The sequence below is a fragment of the Lissotriton vulgaris genome, chromosome 5 (genome assembly GCF_964263255.1).
Source record: "Lissotriton vulgaris chromosome 5, aLisVul1.2, whole genome shotgun sequence".
Classification (NCBI taxonomy): Eukaryota; Metazoa; Chordata; class Amphibia; order Caudata; family Salamandridae; genus Lissotriton; species Lissotriton vulgaris.
Genome location: NC_141693.1, coordinates 370,834,397 through 370,852,343, shown reverse-complemented (window position 1 = coordinate 370,852,343; position 17,947 = coordinate 370,834,397). Strand labels below are relative to the sequence as shown.

Here is a 17,947-nt window from a genome sequence, read left to right as displayed (position 1 = left end):
AGCCTTGGTTAGATCTGTTCGCTACTGAAGAGAACCCGCATTGTCAACAATTCTGTGCGTTGGAATTTCCAAGGCGGCACAAGCTCGGCGACGCTTTTCATCGCGAGTGGAGTTGCTGTCTGTTGTACGCCTTTTCGCCTATACCACTTCTGCCCAGAGTGCTGAAGATCAGGCGCGACAGGGCTCAAGTCATTCTCAGATCAGACTGCCTCTTTGGGAGGATCTTCTGTCACAGCAGCAGGGGACGGTCCTCCACCCGAACTTGTCCAGTCTCCACCTCCATGCATGGAGATTGAGTCCATGCAGTTGACGTCTTTCGACCTGCCTCCCGAAGTTTGTGGCGTAATCTTGGTAGCCGGGCGTCCCTCCACAAAGACGGTATAAGCCTGCAGGTGGAACAGTTTTGTGGCATGGTACACAGCAAAGGCTGTGGATCCCCTTTCTGCTCCTCTTTCTAAAGTATTCTTGTTCCTTCTTTCTGTAGCCCAGCAGGGCTCTGCTATGGGCACTATCGAGGGCTACCTTTCAGCCATCTCTGCCTCCCTTCGGCTGCTGGATCAGGCTTTTTTTTTCAAGTCCCCGGTAATTAACCGTTTCTTAAAAGGTTTAACACATCTTTTTCCTCCCATCCCTTTCGTTATGCCTCAGTGGGACTTAAATCTTTTGCTAACTTATTTAATGTGCGCTCCCTTTGAGCCGCCTCATAACTGTCCTTTACGTCTCTTGACTCTGGAGACTGCTTTCCTGGTAGCCATCACTAGCTAGAAGGGTGAGTGAGCTCCAGGCTCTTTTATCAAAGCCTCCTTTCTTGTCTGTTCATCAGGACAAGGTGGTTCTCAGGACCCGTCCATCCTTTCTTCCTAAGGTGGTCATTGCCTTCCACATTAATCAGACCATTACTTTGCCCACCTTCTTTTTGCCTCCACATCCTTCAAAGGAAGAAGAGAGGCTCCACCGTCAGGACTCAAAACATACGCTCCCTTTCTATCTGGATCGCACAAAACAGTTTGAGGTGGATGATCAACGTTTTGTTCAAAGAAGGGTTGTTCCGTACACAAACGCACCATTTCTCGATGGGTCGTGTTGTGTATTAATGCTTCATTACTCTCTATTTAAAAACGAGCCTCAAGTCACACTGAGCGCTCACTTTTTCAGGGAGACGGCAGCCACTACTGCCTTGGGAAGGGGAGTGCCTCTGAATGACATCTGTCAGGCAGCCATGTGGGCATCGCTGCACACGTTCACCAAACACTACTGCCTTGACCAAACACTACTGCCTTGACAGTCAAGTCCGGAGAGATGGCTTCTTTGGCCGTTCTGTTCTCTTGGAATTTCTTATGTGATAGTGGTATGCATTCACCACCGGGGTTGGTATTGCTGGGGTAAGAAATCTACACTAACATGTTTTTCAGATGCACAAGTTACTTACCTTCGGTAACAATAGTTCTGTAAGAAACATTAGTTAGTTATAGATTCCTTACCGCTCCACCCATCCTTCCTTCTCTGCAAACTGATCTCTAGGGTTAAGGACATGCTTTCAGGACCCTAGTTTTGTGCACCAATGGTAAATGTCTTGCATGGCACTGCGTTTCTGGGGCTGAAAGTCGCGTACAGAACTGACGGCAGCGCGTGAGGGCGGCGTCTAAGTAGCTGCCACAATGTCATCCCGGTGACCACGACGACGGACGCGGAGCCGACTCGCCACCTTCCGACGAGCAGAAGTACTGCTGACGGAAAAATCTTCCGGATCAAGTCTGGATCCAGTCTGACGCCTGGGGATAATTCTAGGGTAAGGAATCTATAACTAACTAATTTTTCTTACATATATATCATTACCGAAGGTAAGTAACTTGTGTGTCAGGAGGCACTTAGTCTCAGGAAGTGACTGGAACATCGGGGCATTTCCCTGGTGGTTCAACACCTGGCAGGCTCCCTGAACTCAGCCGCTGGTGCATTATGGATCACGAATTACATTTTCACTTGGAGGTTGTGCAAGGTCTCTTTCAGCGGTGGGGAGAGCCTTGGTTACATCTATTAGCCACCAAAGAGAACGCGCAATGTGAGCAGTTCTGCTCTCTGGAGTTTCCAAGGTGGCACTTGCTCCACAATGCTTTTCGCCGTGAGTGGATTTGCGGTCTTCTATATGTCTTTCGGCCTATACCACTTCTACACTGAGTGCTGAAGAAGCGGGACCAGGCCCAAGTCATTCTTTTGGCCCGGGACTGGAGTGTGGTATCCTGAGCTCTTACACATGGCCATCGATCCTCCTATCAGACTGCCCCGTCGGGAGGATCTTCTGTCGCAGCAACAGGGCACGGTCCTCCACCCTAACCAGTCCAGCCTCCACCTCCTTGCGTGGAGATTGAACGGCGACAGTTAACAGCTTTCGACCTTCCTCCCGAAGTCTGTAATGTTATCTTGGCAGCCAGGCGTCCTTCTACCAAAACGATACATGCATGTAGATGGAACAAATTTGTGACATGGTTCGCAGCAAAGGCTGTGGATGCCCTTTCTGCTCCCCTTTCAGAGGTTCCAAGTACCAAGCACTACTTCCTGGACAGCCAAGCTCAGAGAGACGGCTACTTTGGCCTTTCAGTTCTCCAGGACTTTCTGGTGTGAACTTGGTTCGCAGACCCACTTCCGGAGTTGGAATTATTGGGGTATCCATTCTAAGGTGAGTGATCCATAACTAATTGTCTCTTTCAGATGAACAAGCTACTTACCTTCGGTAACGATATATCTGTAAGAGACTTTGATTAGTTATGGATTCCACACTGCGAACTGACTTCTAGGGTAAGGTACTTCCCTTCTGGGCCCTAGTTTTTTGCGTCAGTGGTTAGTGTCTTGCATGGCTCTGCGCTTCTGCCGTGGAATTTCGTGTAAAGAACTGACGTGAGCACGCAGGGGTGGCATCTAAGTAGATACCGCAACGTCATTCCGGCAACTATGACGCGAAAGACGAACACGGAGTTGACTGGCGCCACCCACCAACGCGCAGGGGTACTGCTGGAAAAAAATTCTCCGGATCCAGTCTGACGCCTGGGGGTAATTCTAAAGTGAGGAATCAATAACTAATCTGTCTCTTACAGATTTATCGTTACCGATGGTAAGTAACTTGTTTGATATGCAAAACATGAGAGAACATCCAGGAATTGACAGAGGATAGACTTTGTGAAGGAAAGGGGGATTCAAAAATAAAGTTGTGAATCGTCAGCATATGAATCGTATGTTAGATTGAAAGAGGGGATTATCGAGAAGACATGTAAAAAAGAACCGAGGGCCAAAGACCAAATCCATTCTATCTCATGGTGAAGTGGTAATAAAGAAGAGACTGAGCTACCCAAATGCAACCTATTAGAAAGATTGGAAGAGGTACAAAAAGGAGGGGTGCTAGAAAAATCAAAAGAATAGTACAAAGAAAGGATAGGATGAGCTATTTATTTGAATGTGGCAGACGTGTCAGTGGTCGGTAGGTAAGACTAGCTTTTAAGGCAGGTTCAGTAGAGGAGGGTTGGACATTGCAAACAAAGATCTCTCAGTAGTGTGCCAGATGGAATCCTGAATGCAGAGATGTTAGAGTACAGTATAAGAAAGCTGATAGTTGATGATACACAATTTATTCAAGAACATTTTAGAGATAAAAATTTAAAGAGGTTGAACGTTTGAGAGCAGTGTATGGGTAAGGGAATATTTTTAAGAAAGGAGGGAATAGTGGTGTGCTTCAAGGAAATTATTCAGAATCCTGTGGCAAAAGACAGATTAAAATTAAAACATTGAAGATAATATAGAAATGTTATAGTTGTGGGGAAAAGGCGGTAGTAAGACACTGCAATAGGTCTTTTACCAGCGGCATTGAGGCCTACGCATTGCTGGTATGAGCAGACATTTCCCTTGCCCGGGTCTTAACTGTTCTCATTTCACTGACCTTTCAGAGTGCTGCTTGGTTTTCCTCTTGCTACCTTTCCCTTGCACAGTCGCATTGACAACTTAATTTACTTTGACAGTGGCATCTACACATGTGATTGACATTCTTCTAGCACAGTAGAATGACCTTTTGAATGATTATTTTAACTCCTTTTGTCTTTGATTTCTCATTCCAGGACTGTCATGTTCTGACATTCAGTAGCTCTGGTTCGGTCTCTGACCACTTGGTGCTGCACCCTCAGCTGGCTACAGGAAACTTCATCATCAAAGCAGTATGGCTGCCAGGATCCCAGACTGAACTGGCTATAGTCACAGCTGACTTTGTCAAGGTAGGTTTCTTGGATAAATCGGTGTGATAATAGTCAGCTTTTGATCGACTGCATTTGTGTATAGGGTGCTTTTTTTATATTACTCTGCTCATGTCCGTTATCCTCTCTGGTTTGTGCCTATTGTTGATATTGCCTCGAATTTTCAGATCTTCAGCCACTTGTTTGTAGATAGATTGCTGTACTTTTCTCCTCCTTCCTCCAGTAAGAATTGACTCAGTTTGCATTATTTCAGGTTTACAACCTTTCATCGGATGCCCTCAGCCCCACATTTTACTTTCTGCTGCCAAGCTCCAAGATCCGCGATGTTGCATTTCTTTTCAACGAGGAGGGTAAAAACATCATTGTTATCATGTCCTCAGCTGGCTATGTGTACACACAGCTCATGGAGGAGGCCAGTAGCGCTCAGCACGGGCCCTTCTATGTAACTAATGTACTGGAAGTCAGTCATGAGGACCTTAAGGTAAGACATTTTATCCCTTGTCCATGTTTAATTTCTCTCTCACTTACACCATTCACAGTTCAAATTTCACAGTCCCTAGACTGCCTTTCACTAGTCCTGGAGAGACTCTTTTGTTGCACTCATGCCCATCTTTCTCTCACATTTCCCCTTCTTTTCTTTGCCCTCTTTCTCTGTTTCGCCAAATCCCTGTTTTCTACCCCTAATATTTCCCTCATTTCTTCATGCACCTCCTCTCCCCTTGCCACACCCTTTTGGTGAGCTAGACTTTTCTGTATTTTCCCCGCCCCCCAAAAAAATTATATATATATATATATATATATATATATATATATATATATATATATATATATATATATATATATATATATATATATATATATATATATATATATATATGTATAAATGTATATGTATATATGTATATATATATATATATATGTGTATATATATATATGTGTATATATGTATATATATGTATATATGTATATATATATATATATATATGTGTATATATATATATGTGTATATATGTGTATATATATATATGTGTATATATGTATATATATATGTATATGTGTATATGTATATATATATGTATATGTGTATATGTATATATATATGTATATGTGTATATGTATATATATATGTATATGTGTATATGTATATATATATGTATATGTGTATATGTATATATATATGTATATGTGTATATGTATATATATATGTATATGTGTATATGTATATATATATGTATATGTGTATATGTATATATGTATATGTGTATATGTATATATGTATATGTGTATATGTATATATATATATATATATATATATATATATATATATATATATATATATATATATATAGTATTTCTTTCATGCCTGCTCTGTTTTTCTCGCTTGAACTCAACTGCAGCAAGTATATTGGAGTTGATATCCATTTTGGCTGTACCGTTCTCCAGTAAAGCTTAGCTCTACTGACCGCGTAAGCCCATAGTGTACACCCATATTGAGCAAGGGTGCTCCAAAGTGGAGTTGCCTGCCATTGACAGCAGTTTGTTTCTGTTCCAGTCAAAATCATTTTTAAAATGTATTACCTCCGACAGTCCCCATAAAAAGTTTGTTGAGTCCGCTGTACCTGAGATACCTGGTTTATAGGGCAAGTGTGAATATGTTTATACATGTTGTGAATATACTATTTTCACTCTGTGAGTTTATAAATGGTAGTGTCTGTTTGTGATACTATGTTGCTGCTGCTCAAGATGGTGTCTCTTTGCAGATTGATTTTGTCCACTTGTCAACATGATAAACTAAATGTGCTTTCCTTGAGACTTATTACTCCTCCTCTTTCTATTTTTCTGTCTGTTGCCTAGCCTTAGGGTCTTTCTACTGGTTTTCAACTGAGAGCAACCCACATCTACACTTGAACAGCTTCTGAGTGGTTAGACCTTGTACTCAGTTTTGAAAGATTTACACTTCGCTAGGACTTGCTGAAGTGATATGATTTACCTTGTGGGTTCACACAGGCAGCCTGATTCAACCAAAATGGCATACATCCAGGACCCCTTAATTTGCACACAGTGTTGACATCCAAGGGACTCTTCATTAGCAGTGAGCAAATGCCTTGTTGCTAATGGAACCTCTGCTGGGTTGCAGATCTTTCATAGGCTGGAGACCAGCCTTGACTATTCAAAATTCCTTGTTGCTGTGCCCTGTCAAGAGTAAATAAACTGGCCTGTGAAAAGACAAAGCTGTTCTCATCTGGGAGAGATCAGTGCAGAGCACAGCTTATTGATGAATCTATATGTAAGAAGTTTTGGTTAACATAGAACACACAGGAGACCCAATCCTCTTAGCTTGCATGACTTGGATAAGCAAAGATGAAGACAAATGCCTGTGATGCACAGCAGCAAAGGCATATATATATATATATATATATATATATATATATATATATATATATATATATATATATATATATATATATATATATATATATATATATATATATATATATATATATATATATATATATATATATATATATATATATATATATATATATATTTTATCTGAACTGGTGAGCTTGATGGAAGCTGTCCTCCTTCTGAAACGGTTTAAACCATCTAAAAAGCAAACACAGTTCTTCAGATTATATTCATTTATATTCATGAGAAGCATTGAGGTCATTATGAGCCCCCATCATTTGACAATTCTTACTATAACCGACAGTTGCGGACCCTAGAGATGGGTACGGGGGAAACTTAATTGGTGGTGTTGATCCACTATTACATCTGCGTCCCTCCAAATGTACCCTCAATTAGTTTTCATAACTCTTGAACTGAGCTCTCAGTCCTCTGTCACCACTGATTCAGACATAATGACTGAAAGACACTGAAGTGTGCTATTGTCTACATTGAATTGGGACCCTTGATGTTTTGTGGGTTTAGTGGGTTAAGGTGACTTTACTTTTTTCCTATTTGAGTGCCTGGAAACTCACCAACTAGAGCTTCAGCTACCTGGATTGTCACTCAAATGTGGGAGGGCAAGCAGATATATGATAACAAGATTGCTTCATCATCTTTGTCTAGTGTACTCCTGGCATCAGAGCCCATTTTTTAACATTGACAAGCTACCTAAAGGGCGTGCCTCTAGGCGACTTGCTGGGGGGAAGTGCACCTGGATGTCCGGAAATGTTCGTGGCTGAGCTGCTCATCTTGGCTAAGTGCTGCGCAAGTCTTTTTTCTCAGTAGTAAGACTGTGACTGCCTGTCTTCAACGATGAATCTTTCAACCAATCAATCAGTGGTTTATAAAGCGCTCTACTCACCCGTGGGGGTCTAAAGGCGCTGGGGGGAGAGGGGAGCAGCTCTGGATCACTCAAAGAGCCAGGTCTTGAGGTCCTTCCTGAATGTGTGCAGGGTCGGGCACTCCTAATGTTCACAGGGAGCTCGTTCCAGGTCTTGGCTGCAATGTAGGAGAATCTCCCGCCTGTTCTGTTTCTGCGGATGTGGGGTACCTCTGCCATGACAAGGTCAGCGGAGCGGTGGTTCCTCTTGGGTACGTGGAAGGATACTCACTCGTTGAGGAATTTGGGTCCAATGCTGTTGAGGGATATGTAGGCGTGGGTGATGAGTTTAAAGGTGACACCTCTTCTCGACGGGGAGCCAGTTGAGGTCTCGTAGGTGTTGGGTCATGTGTTCTTGACGTGGTAACCGAGGATGAGTCTAGCTGCAGCGTTCTGGTTGGTCTGGAGTCTGTGCAGAAGAGTTCTGTTAATTCCAGCGTATAGGGCGTTTCCGTAGTCCAGTCTGCTGGTTATGAGCGCGTGGATGACGGTTCTTCTGCAATCTGGGGGATTCTTTTGAAAGTCTTGCGGAGGATGCGCAGGTTGTTGAAACTGGTGGAAGCGACGGGGTTGATCTGGCGGATCATGGAGAGGGAGGAGTTGAGGACGATGTGGAGGTTTAGTGCATGGCCTGTAGGGGCGGGTGGGTTTCCGAGGGTGGAGGGCTACCAGGTGTTGTCCCAGGCAAGGTGATGAGTCCGAGGTTGAGGACCTCTGTCTTTTGTGAGATGAGCTTCAAACAGCTGTCTTTCATCCTGGCTGCCGCGTTCTTCCTCCCTTCCTGGAAATAGTCTGGTGCCTTTGGGATTCTTTGTGAGTGAGAGGATGAGCTGGGTGTTGTCTGAGTAGGATACGATGCTGAGCCCATGCTGACGATGGCAGCGAGGGGGGCCATGAAGATTTTGAAGAGCGTGGGGTTGAGCGATGATCCTTTGGGTATTTCGCAGTTGATGTCGGTGGGTTCGGAGAGGAAGGGAGGGAGCGTGCGGTGTGAAACGGTGTCGAAGGCTGCGGAGAGGTGTAGGAGGATGAGGGCCGCAGTGTGTTCCTGGTTGAGTAGCATGCGGATGTCGTAAGTCGCGGTGAGAAGGGCAGTCTTGGTGCTATGGTTGCTGCGGAATCCAGACTGGGAGGCGTCTAGGATGGAGTTCTCTTTGATGAATGCGGTCATCTGGGCGTTTACGAGTCTCTCAGTGACTTTGGCCGCAAAGGGGTGGAGATAGATGGGCCGGTAGTTTTTCAGGTCCGTTGGGTCTGCCATTGGTTTCTTGAGGAGGGGTTTAACCTCCGCCTGCTTCCAGTCGTCTGGGCAGATGGCGGATCTGAAGGAGGCGTTGATGGTTTTTCCTAGTTCAGGTGAGATGGCGGCTGCGGCCCTGTGGAATATGTGCGGTGGGAAGGGGTCCGATGGGGCTCCTGAGTGGGTTTTCTTCATGGTCGCGGTGATGTGTTCGGTGGTGGCGGGGTCCCAGGTCATGATGGCTGGCTTATCCACGGCGGTGGGCAGGGGGGGGTGGTGTCTGACGTTGGTTCGCTGAAGTTGTCGTAGAAGACCTTTATCTTCAGATGGAAGTAGGAGCTGAGCTTGTCTCAGAGTTCCTGGGATGGTGTGACGTCTCCAGGCTTAGCTGGTGGGTTTTGTGAACTGCTGTATGACTTTGAACAGTTCCTTGGTGTTGGTCGCGTTGGTCTTGACTTTGTCTCTTATGAAGGTCCATTTGGTGTCTCTTATGCGCTTGTGGTATTCCTTCAGGGCATTTTTCAATCCACATGCTGGAATCATTCCCTATCCTAGTCTGGAGCCCCTAATCATTTTAAATAGCAGTAAACCAGGTTAAAATGTCCTTAGACCCAACAGCAGTGTTTGTCTAGTCACTTCTGAGCAGTTGTTTGTGTCTTTCAGCCACTCAGGCTGAGGCCTTCCAGTGTCCAACCTGGGAATTCCTCATTTGATTCAGTTGGCATTAGCTTTTTTCACATTAAAGCAAAGATCCTGCATCAAGAGAAGTAAATGCACATTCCACAAGAAGCACGGAACACAATAAGTATGTCTGAACTGGACTACCGTTACAAGTTCTCTGCCATGCAGCTACATAGAAACATGCATTCTTTCACCAAGCACTGTTGCCTTATCTTAATGCAGCAGTTGAATCGTCAAAAGGTTGATCAGTTCCAAGTGACCTGGTTCAGTAAAGATGAGTCTCCTTCAGGTTTATTCCAAGTCTATGTACTGCATGCCTTCTGATACAAGCAAGAGAGTTTATGAAAGATTCAGTGCTGGAGAATAAATTAGTTACTTAAGTGCAACCCCGGTTCCAGTTTCATAGATTTACATCGTACCCTCCCTTATTCCCCTGTCAAAGGCTCACTTACTGTTATGATTATACTTCCCTATAGTGCGAAGGAATCTTACCTGTGGCTGCCTCTAAGGGTAGTAGAGAGCTCAGCACTTCGACCTCAATGGCTAAAGTTTAAATTTCAAATGAAGTGGATATGCTCTTAATATACACCACTGTTTGGCCTATTGCCATTTCAACATGGCTTACTGCTATTTAAAATTCAAGCAGGTCAATGTATGAACATTTTCAATGCTGGAGAACTGGTTTTAGAGGTAAGTAGTCTCTATTTTTAACTCTATGTTCATAGTCCTAACCTTGAATGAGGTCCTGTCTAGTGTGGGATGCCAGTGCACCTTTATTAAAGTACACTGGTGAAAGCCACAGTTTACCTATGTTTCAGACACACCTTTCATTGCAAAGGAATTTGTTTGATTTACCTATACCGTTTAAACCTGTAGATGAATTTGCACAAACTGACAGGTGATGAAATCTATCTGTTAAATTTCGACACGTCCAGGTTCTTGAAGAGCTGTCCATGGGGAAAAAAATCAAAGGGGGATGAAAGGTGTGTGAAAATGAGTCCTTTTCCATTTTACCCCATATGTGAAACTTTTCTCTCACCCACATCCCAAATGGCTTAAAGGATTTACTCTAAACCTGGCATGACGGTAAAACATTAATCTGAAATTGTGTTACATCTGAATCTGAAAGACACACGTTAGTGATAGATTCTTTACCTTAGAGTATCCCCAGGCATCAGACTGGATCCGAAAAGCTTTGCTAGCAGTACCCCTGCACGTCAGTAGGTGGTGTCCTGCGGCTCCGCGTCTGTCGCTGGCGTCGTATGCGCCGAGATGACGTCACAGAGACTACTTAGGCGCCACCCATGCACGCTGACGTCAGTTCTTTCTTTTTCCGTGCCAGTAAGCGCAGATCCGGTAAGAGCACGTACCTAATTCATTTTTTGACTATCTTTTTGAGACTTTTGTCTCGTGTTGGTTTTCTCTGGTGCGAGTAGGGATGCCTGGTTTTAAGTCCTGCGGGGCCTGCCGTTGCAATATGTCGGTGGCGGACCCTCACGACGTCTGTCTCTACTGCCTGGAGCGCGACCATAACTTCCAGTCCTGTCTGGACTGTAGGGCTATGGCCCGAAGGCCTTGAGGGAGCAGCACCTAAAGTTGCTTGAAGTTTGGCACTCTTCCCCGTGCCATTCGAGGTCTAGGGTTTTTTTCCATTGGCCGCTCGCGGAGTTGTCATCACCTCTCCTCGGGATCCAAGTCTTCACCCTCGGATTCGGCAAAGAGACAACACAAAAAGAAGACTAAGAAGCGTTTTTTCGCTCTCCGACGTCACCCTGTCGGTCCAAACCTGCGGACGATGGGGACAGGGGCTTCACCCCTGTGGCTCCTTCGGAGCCTGGGAGTCCCTCGGCCTACCCGCCTTTCCCGGGTCCGCCTGTTTAGGCCTCGGGCTTCTGCCGGTGCGCCTTCGGGCCCTGCGGCCCCGTGTTGGGATCCTGCTGGTCCGTCGACGACTCCGGCGGATCCAGCCCCGGTGTCGCCAGCGGCTCCGGCGCCACAGAATCCTGCGCCGCAGTGGATACCGCTGGTTCCGCCTCTGCACCGGTTCCCGGACGGTTTTGTCCCCACATGGGATCCGAATTGGGACACAGCGCTGTTTCTTCCTTCCCCCAATCCCTGCCCAACCGCTGAGGCCTGTGCCAGCTGCGCTGGCGGTGGAGAACGATTGGGAGGGCTTCGAAGACCCTCTTGCTAGTCAGTGTGATTGTGAGCAGGACAGGGTGGATGACTTGGATGAGGCCGGCGGCCTTGATGTCTCCTCTGATCCAGGGTTTGCCTCTCCCTTGCCCACTATGGAGGAAGGTGCCTAGTATATGGTGGTGCTCTGTCGGGCAGCTCAGGTTCTTAAACTCTATCTCCCCACGGTGACCCTTAAGACTAATCTCCTCACTGAGGTGCTCCAGTCGGCTCCACTTCATCGTAGCAACTGCTGCCCTTTAATGATGCCCTCACTGAAGTCTTGTTGGGCACTTGGTCGTGGCCAGCCACAGGGGCCCTGTGGATAAGAAGGTCGCCAGGCATCATCGCCCGGCGCCGGGTGACCCTGCCTTTCTGACCACCCATCACACACTTGAGAGTCTGGTCATTCAAGCTTCAACGTCCCAGGGTGCTTTTCCCTCAGGTCCGCCAGATAAGAACTCTAAAAAAAGTTGGAGCAGTTTGGCAAGCGGTTGTTCTCTTCGGCCAGCTTAGGGTTGAGGTCTGTGAACACTGCGTTCCTTTTGGGCCGCTATTCCCACGCGGTGTGGTATACCGTTGCAGAGGTGTTTCCTCAGTGCCCGGAGGAGATCCAGACTGTGCTGTCATTCGTTGTGGCTTGGACTTGTGGACTCCCTCGGTAGGGCAATTTTCACGACCTTGGCGCTTCGTCGCCACGCCTGGTTGAGGTCTACCGGATTCTCCCTGGACATCCAGAGCTCGCTCATGGACATGCCCTTTGACGGAGCTCACCTGTTTGGTGATAAAGCCGACACTTCACTGGAGCGTTTTAAGGACTCTCGAGCTACGGCCAAGTCCTTGGGCCTTTCCGCTACACTCCCCGGCCTCCTCTACTTTTCATTCCCTTTGTGGCCATGGCAGAGGCGCCTCTGCCCGTTTGTTTAGTCACAAACCTGCGCAGAACCAAACTCAGTGTGCCCATAGGCGTGGAGGCCGCCGAGGTGGCTCCGGGGGCCGGCGTGAGGGTCAGTCCACCTCTGCCCCACGACATTAGCCTCGAAGTATACCTAGCCTGAGCTTCAGGTCGCACCCCACGCCGGTGAGTGACAAGATTTGTCATCACCTTCTCCATTGGTGTTCTGTCACTTCCGACAAATGGGTGCAGCAACTCGTCAGGAGGGGCTACTCTCTCCCTTTTGAGTCTATTCCCCCAGCCCTGCCACCTCACTTACACTGCATGTCGAGGGATCACTTTGTGCTTCTCCAACAGGAAGTCACGGCCCTCTTGGCCAAGGGGGCCATCGAGCGTGTTTCTGGTCCAGAAGTAGGATGTAGTTGTTATTCCCACTACTTTCTCCTCCCCAAGAAGGACAAGGGTCCGCCACCACCTCCACTACTGGCGCAAAATCACATAGGACAAGTGGTTGTTGCAGATAATCTGCCAGGGTTACTCCCTCCCCTTTCTGTCCTCCCCTCCAGCCATGCCACCTCAGTGCCACCGCATGTCGGGGATCATTTGGCTCTTCTCCGTCAGGAAGTCATGGCCCTCCTGGCCAAGGGGGCCATTGAATACGTTCCTGATCCGAAAGTAGGGAGTGGTTGTTAATCCCACTACTTTCTGGTCCCCAAGAAGGACAAGGGGGGGCCTGCGCCCCATCTTGGACCTCAGGAACGTCAGTCACTTCCTCCGGAAGGAGAGGTTCAAGATGTTGAATCTGGCTCAGGTCTTAACTACCCTCGACCCTGGAGACTGGATGGTAGCGTTGGACTTGCAGGACGCATATTTTCACATCCCCATCCTGCCGGCCTACTGGTGTTAACTGCAATTCACGGAAGCCAGGAGCATTTTCAGTTTGCCGTGCTTCCCTTCGGCTTACCAGTGCCCCTCAGGTGTTCACGAAAGTGATGGCGGTGGTTGCAGCTCACCTGCGCAGGTCAGGGGTGTCAGTCTTCCCCTACCTCGACGACTAGTTGTTGAAGGCGGGCTCGCCCCAAGCAGTTGTCACCCACCTTCAGACTACGGCCGACCTCCTGCATTTGCTGGGGTTCTCCATCAACATGCTGAAGTCGCACCCGAGTCCCTCTCAGAAGCTCCTCTTCATCAGAGTGGTTCTGGATTTGACGCAGTTTGGGGTCTATCCTCCCGAGCAGCGAGTCCGGGATATTCAGGCTATGATTCCTATCTTTCAGCCTCTCTATCCCGGGTTTCAGTCAGGATGACCCTCTGGCCTCTGGGCCTGATGGCCTCCTGTATCTTGCTAGTGCAACATGCCAGATGGCATATGCAGGCTCTGCAGTGGGACCTGAAGTTCCAGTGGGCGCAGCATCAGGGCCACCTGTCCGATCATGTCCAGATCTCGGAGGGCAATGCACAGTAATTGCAGAGGTGGCTCACGAATCACAATTGGGTCAATGACAGATCCCTCTTCCTTCCCCAGCCAGAGCACACAGTGGTGACAGATGCGTCTCTCCTGGGATGGGGAGGCCACTTGGGAGAGGCGGAGATCAGAGGCCTCTGGTCTCCGGCGGAGTCCCGGCTCCATATCAACCTTTTGGAGCTTCGAGTGATCCGACTTACACTGAAGGCATTCCTTCCCTCCGTACGGGGAAGTGCAGTGCAGGTGTTCACGTACAACACCACCGCCATGTGGTATTGCAACCAACAGTGCGAGGTGGGGTCCTGAATCCTATGTCATCAGGCTCTGCACCTCTGGGCATGGCTGGAACGTCAAGGCATTACCTTGGTGGTTCAACACCTGGCAGATTCTCTGAACACCAGTGTGGACAAACTCAGCTGCCAGTGCTTGATGGATCACGAATGGCGTCTGAACTCTGACGTGGAGCAAGGTCTCTTTCAGCAGTAGAGAGAGCCTTAGTTAGTTCTATTTGCCACCAAAGAGAACATGCAATGTCATCAGTTCTACATGTTGGAATTTCCAAGGCGGCAGTCGCTAGGCAACGCTTTTCGTCGCGAGTGGAGTTGTGGTCAATTTTACGCCTTTCCGCCTATACCACTTATGCCCAGAGTGCTGAAGAAAATTTGGCGCGACCAGGCCCAAGTCATCCTTGTGGCTCTGGATTGGGCACAAAGTTACTGGTATCCCGAGCTACTCAGCATGGCGATCGATCCCCCGATCCGACTGCCTCTTCGGGAGGATCTTCTGTCGCAGCAGCAGGGGACAGTCCTCCACCCGAACCTTTCCAGCCTCCATCTCCATGTGTTGAGATTGAGCGGCGACAGTTGACAGCTTTCGATCTTCCTCCCAAAGTCTGTGATGTAATTCTGGCAGCCCGGCGTCCCTCCACAAAAATGTATACGCCTACAGGTGGACCAAGTTTGTGGCATGGTGCACAGACAAGTTTGTGGATCCTCTTTCTGTCCCTCTTTCTGAAGTTCTTCTGTTCCTTGGCCCAGCAGGGCTCTACTGTGGGCACTATCAAGGGTTATCTTTCTGCCATCTCTGCCTTTCTGCGGCTTCCTGAGCAGCCTTCTCTTTTTAAGTCCCCGGTTGTTAACAGTTTCCTGAAAGGCATTACGCACATGTTTCCTCTCGCGCCTTTCATAATGCCTCAATGGGACTTAAATCTTGTCCTTACATATCTGATGTGCGCTCCCTTTGAGCCTCTTCATAACTGTCCTTTGCGTCTTCTCACCTTAAAGACTGCTTTCCTGGTTGCTATCACCTCTGCCAGAAGAGTGAGTGAGCTCCAGGCACTTTCTTCTAAACCTCCTTTCCTTTCATCTGGACAAGGTGTTTTTGAGGACCCGTCCTCCTTTCTTGCCAAAGGTTGTCACGCCCTTCCACATCGGGCAGACCATCACTTTGCACACCTTCTTTCCGCCTCCGCATTCTTCAAAAGAGGAAGAGAGGCTCCACCGTCTGGACCCAAAACGTGCGCTCTTATTCTATCTGAAACGCACACAGAAGTACCGGGTGGACGACCAGCTCTTTGTTGGCTACGTGCGTGCCGGAAAAGGTCGGGCGTGCACAAACGGACCATCTCTCAGTGGGTCGTTCCCTGCATCTAGGCCTGTTACTTGTTGGCTAAGAAGGAGCCTCCGGTGGGGCTGTGTGCCCATTCCATCAGGGCATCGGCAGCCACTACTGCCTTGGCGTTCTCTTGCAGGACATTATTCAGGCAGCTACGTGGGCCTCGCTGCACACGTTTACCAAGCATTACTGCCTTGACAGTCCGGTCCGGAGAGACGACTTCTTTGGCCGTTCTGTTCTCCTTGACTTTCTGGAGTAATCTTGTTTGCAGACCAATCACCGGGGTTGGTATTGCTGGGGTATCGATTCTAAAGTAAGGAATATATCACTAACGTGTCTCTTTCAGATGCACAAGTTACTACCTGTGTAATGATATATCTGTAAGAGACATTAGTTAGTGATAGATTCCTGACCGCCCCACCCATCCTCCCCGTTCTGCGAACTGATTACTAGGGTTAAGGTCATCTCTTTCAGGGCCCTAGTTTTAATGCACCAGTGGTCAGTATCTTGCATGGCTTTTCATTCCTGGCGCAGAAAGTTGTGTACAGAACTGAAGTCCGCGTGCATGGGTGGCGCCTAAGTAGTCTCCGTGACGTCATCTCGGCACTGACGATGCCAGCGACGGACGCAAAGCCGCAGGACGCCACATACTGACGCGCAGGGGTAATGCTATCAAAGCTTTCCGGATCTAGTCTGACGCCTGGGGATATTCTAAGGTAAGGAATCTATCACTAACTAATGTCTCTTACAGATATATTGTTACACATTAGTAACTTGTGCATCTGATAGACTACTAGCCGCAGATTCCTTCACGTAGAATTATCCCCAGGCGTGAGACTGGATCCGGAAAACTTTTCTGCCACAGCATCCCTGCGAGCCAGGGGCGGGGTGCGTGACGTCAGCGAGGTCACATATGACCCGCCCCGGCGTGCCTACTTCAGATTTTTCCTTTTCCGCGTGCAACGCGGATCCGGTCCTTGCTAGGGGCCTGTTTAGGGCCCCTTTTCTACCATTTCTTTTTGGTGGAACAGTGTGCGAATGCCTGAGGACTTCAAAACACATTTTGTGGGCGTCTCATGTCGGCGACGGACGCGCACCTCATTTGTATGTGGTGTTTGGAGGAGGATCACAGCACCACTGATTGCACGGCGTGCCAACAATTGAAGCCGAAGTCGCGGCGGGAGCGCCAGATGAAACTTCTATTGACGCGTCTCTCCAGGTCGACGTCCTCCCCTCGGTCTGCTTCGGCGGACGGCTTCAAATACGGCCGTGGTTGTCGTCCTCACCCTTCGATGTCATGTGAGCATCGCTCCCCGGTCGGTAAGTGTCGCAGTTTGTCCCAGGGGGCTGGTTTCAGGCCTGCTTGGGTCGGGGACTCTTCTTGCGTGTCTTCCTATCCACCGTTTCCCGGTGTTGTGGCGTTGAAAGTCCAAATATAGATCTACTCGGCGGCTTTGCAGGCCTCGCTGGCGTCTCCTCCTCCTTCCCCTCCTAGGGCGTCAGCGTATCCCTCGCCCTGCGCAGGGCCCTCCGCGGCGCTGCCGGTGGCTCTGGCCCCGGCTGGTCCGGATCCAGGCTTGAAATATGTGGTGCTGTTGGGGTGCGGCTCCTCTGGGGCACCTCCTTCAGGCCACGGCGTCTCTGCCTCGCCGCAAACTCCTGCGTGAGTCTCTGTGGTGTCGCTGGAGGTCGCCGGGGCTCTGGTCGCATCCCCGAGCCCCTCTCGGTCCTTTGACAAGGTGGTCCTGTCTAAGGCTGAGGTGGCTCCGCTACGGCGCCGGCAGCAGATGGACCGTGCGGAGCCACATTGTTTGGCGGACACTCCTCGTCCCGCTCTGGGTCGAGGCCCGGGGTGGACCACCCGTCTCTCTCTGGGCCCTTCTTGTCCCTCCACACAGGCGGCTCCCTTGGCGGAGGGCGAGTCAGAGGTGGAATCGTCCCTGGCACCTCCTCATGGGTTGCCGAGCGATCTACGCCTCATTCTGGGCCGCGGCTGGCGGAGGGCTTCATGTCACTCCCCAGGCCTGTCTCGGTCCCCCACGCAGGTGGCTGCCTCGGCGGGGTTTGGGTCGGCATTGTTCCGGCGTCGTTCCGGCGTCGCCCCTGGCCGGTTCGGCTCCAGCTCCACTCCGGTCTCCGATCTGGTCTCCAGTGCGTGGTGACTTTGAGGAACCTTGTCTGGTGACGCGGAATAGTGCCAGAATCATGTCTCAGGCAGCGGACTCTATGGCTCCGCGCAGGGGTCGTACCGCAGATTAGTCTTTGGACGCTTCTTCTCCAGAGGCAGCCTGTATATTGGGGTCGTCTTCCCCGGAGA

General features: G+C 48.8%; 1 protein-coding gene across 14 annotated transcripts in view; it reads left to right on the top strand.

Moving 5' to 3' along the window:
• UBR4 (ubiquitin protein ligase E3 component n-recognin 4) overlaps window positions 1-17,947 on the top strand; it is a 1,723,360-nt gene that overhangs the window by 635,972 nt on the left and 1,069,441 nt on the right. For all 14 annotated transcript variants that reach the window (XM_086921716.1, XM_086921718.1, XM_086921717.1 and 11 more), the window contains exons 23-24: window positions 4,101-4,253; window positions 4,486-4,713. In XM_086921716.1, coding sequence (XP_086777842.1) covers window positions 4,101-4,253; window positions 4,486-4,713 — 381 coding nt within the window. The remainder of the gene's footprint in view (window positions 1-4,100; window positions 4,254-4,485; window positions 4,714-17,947) is intronic.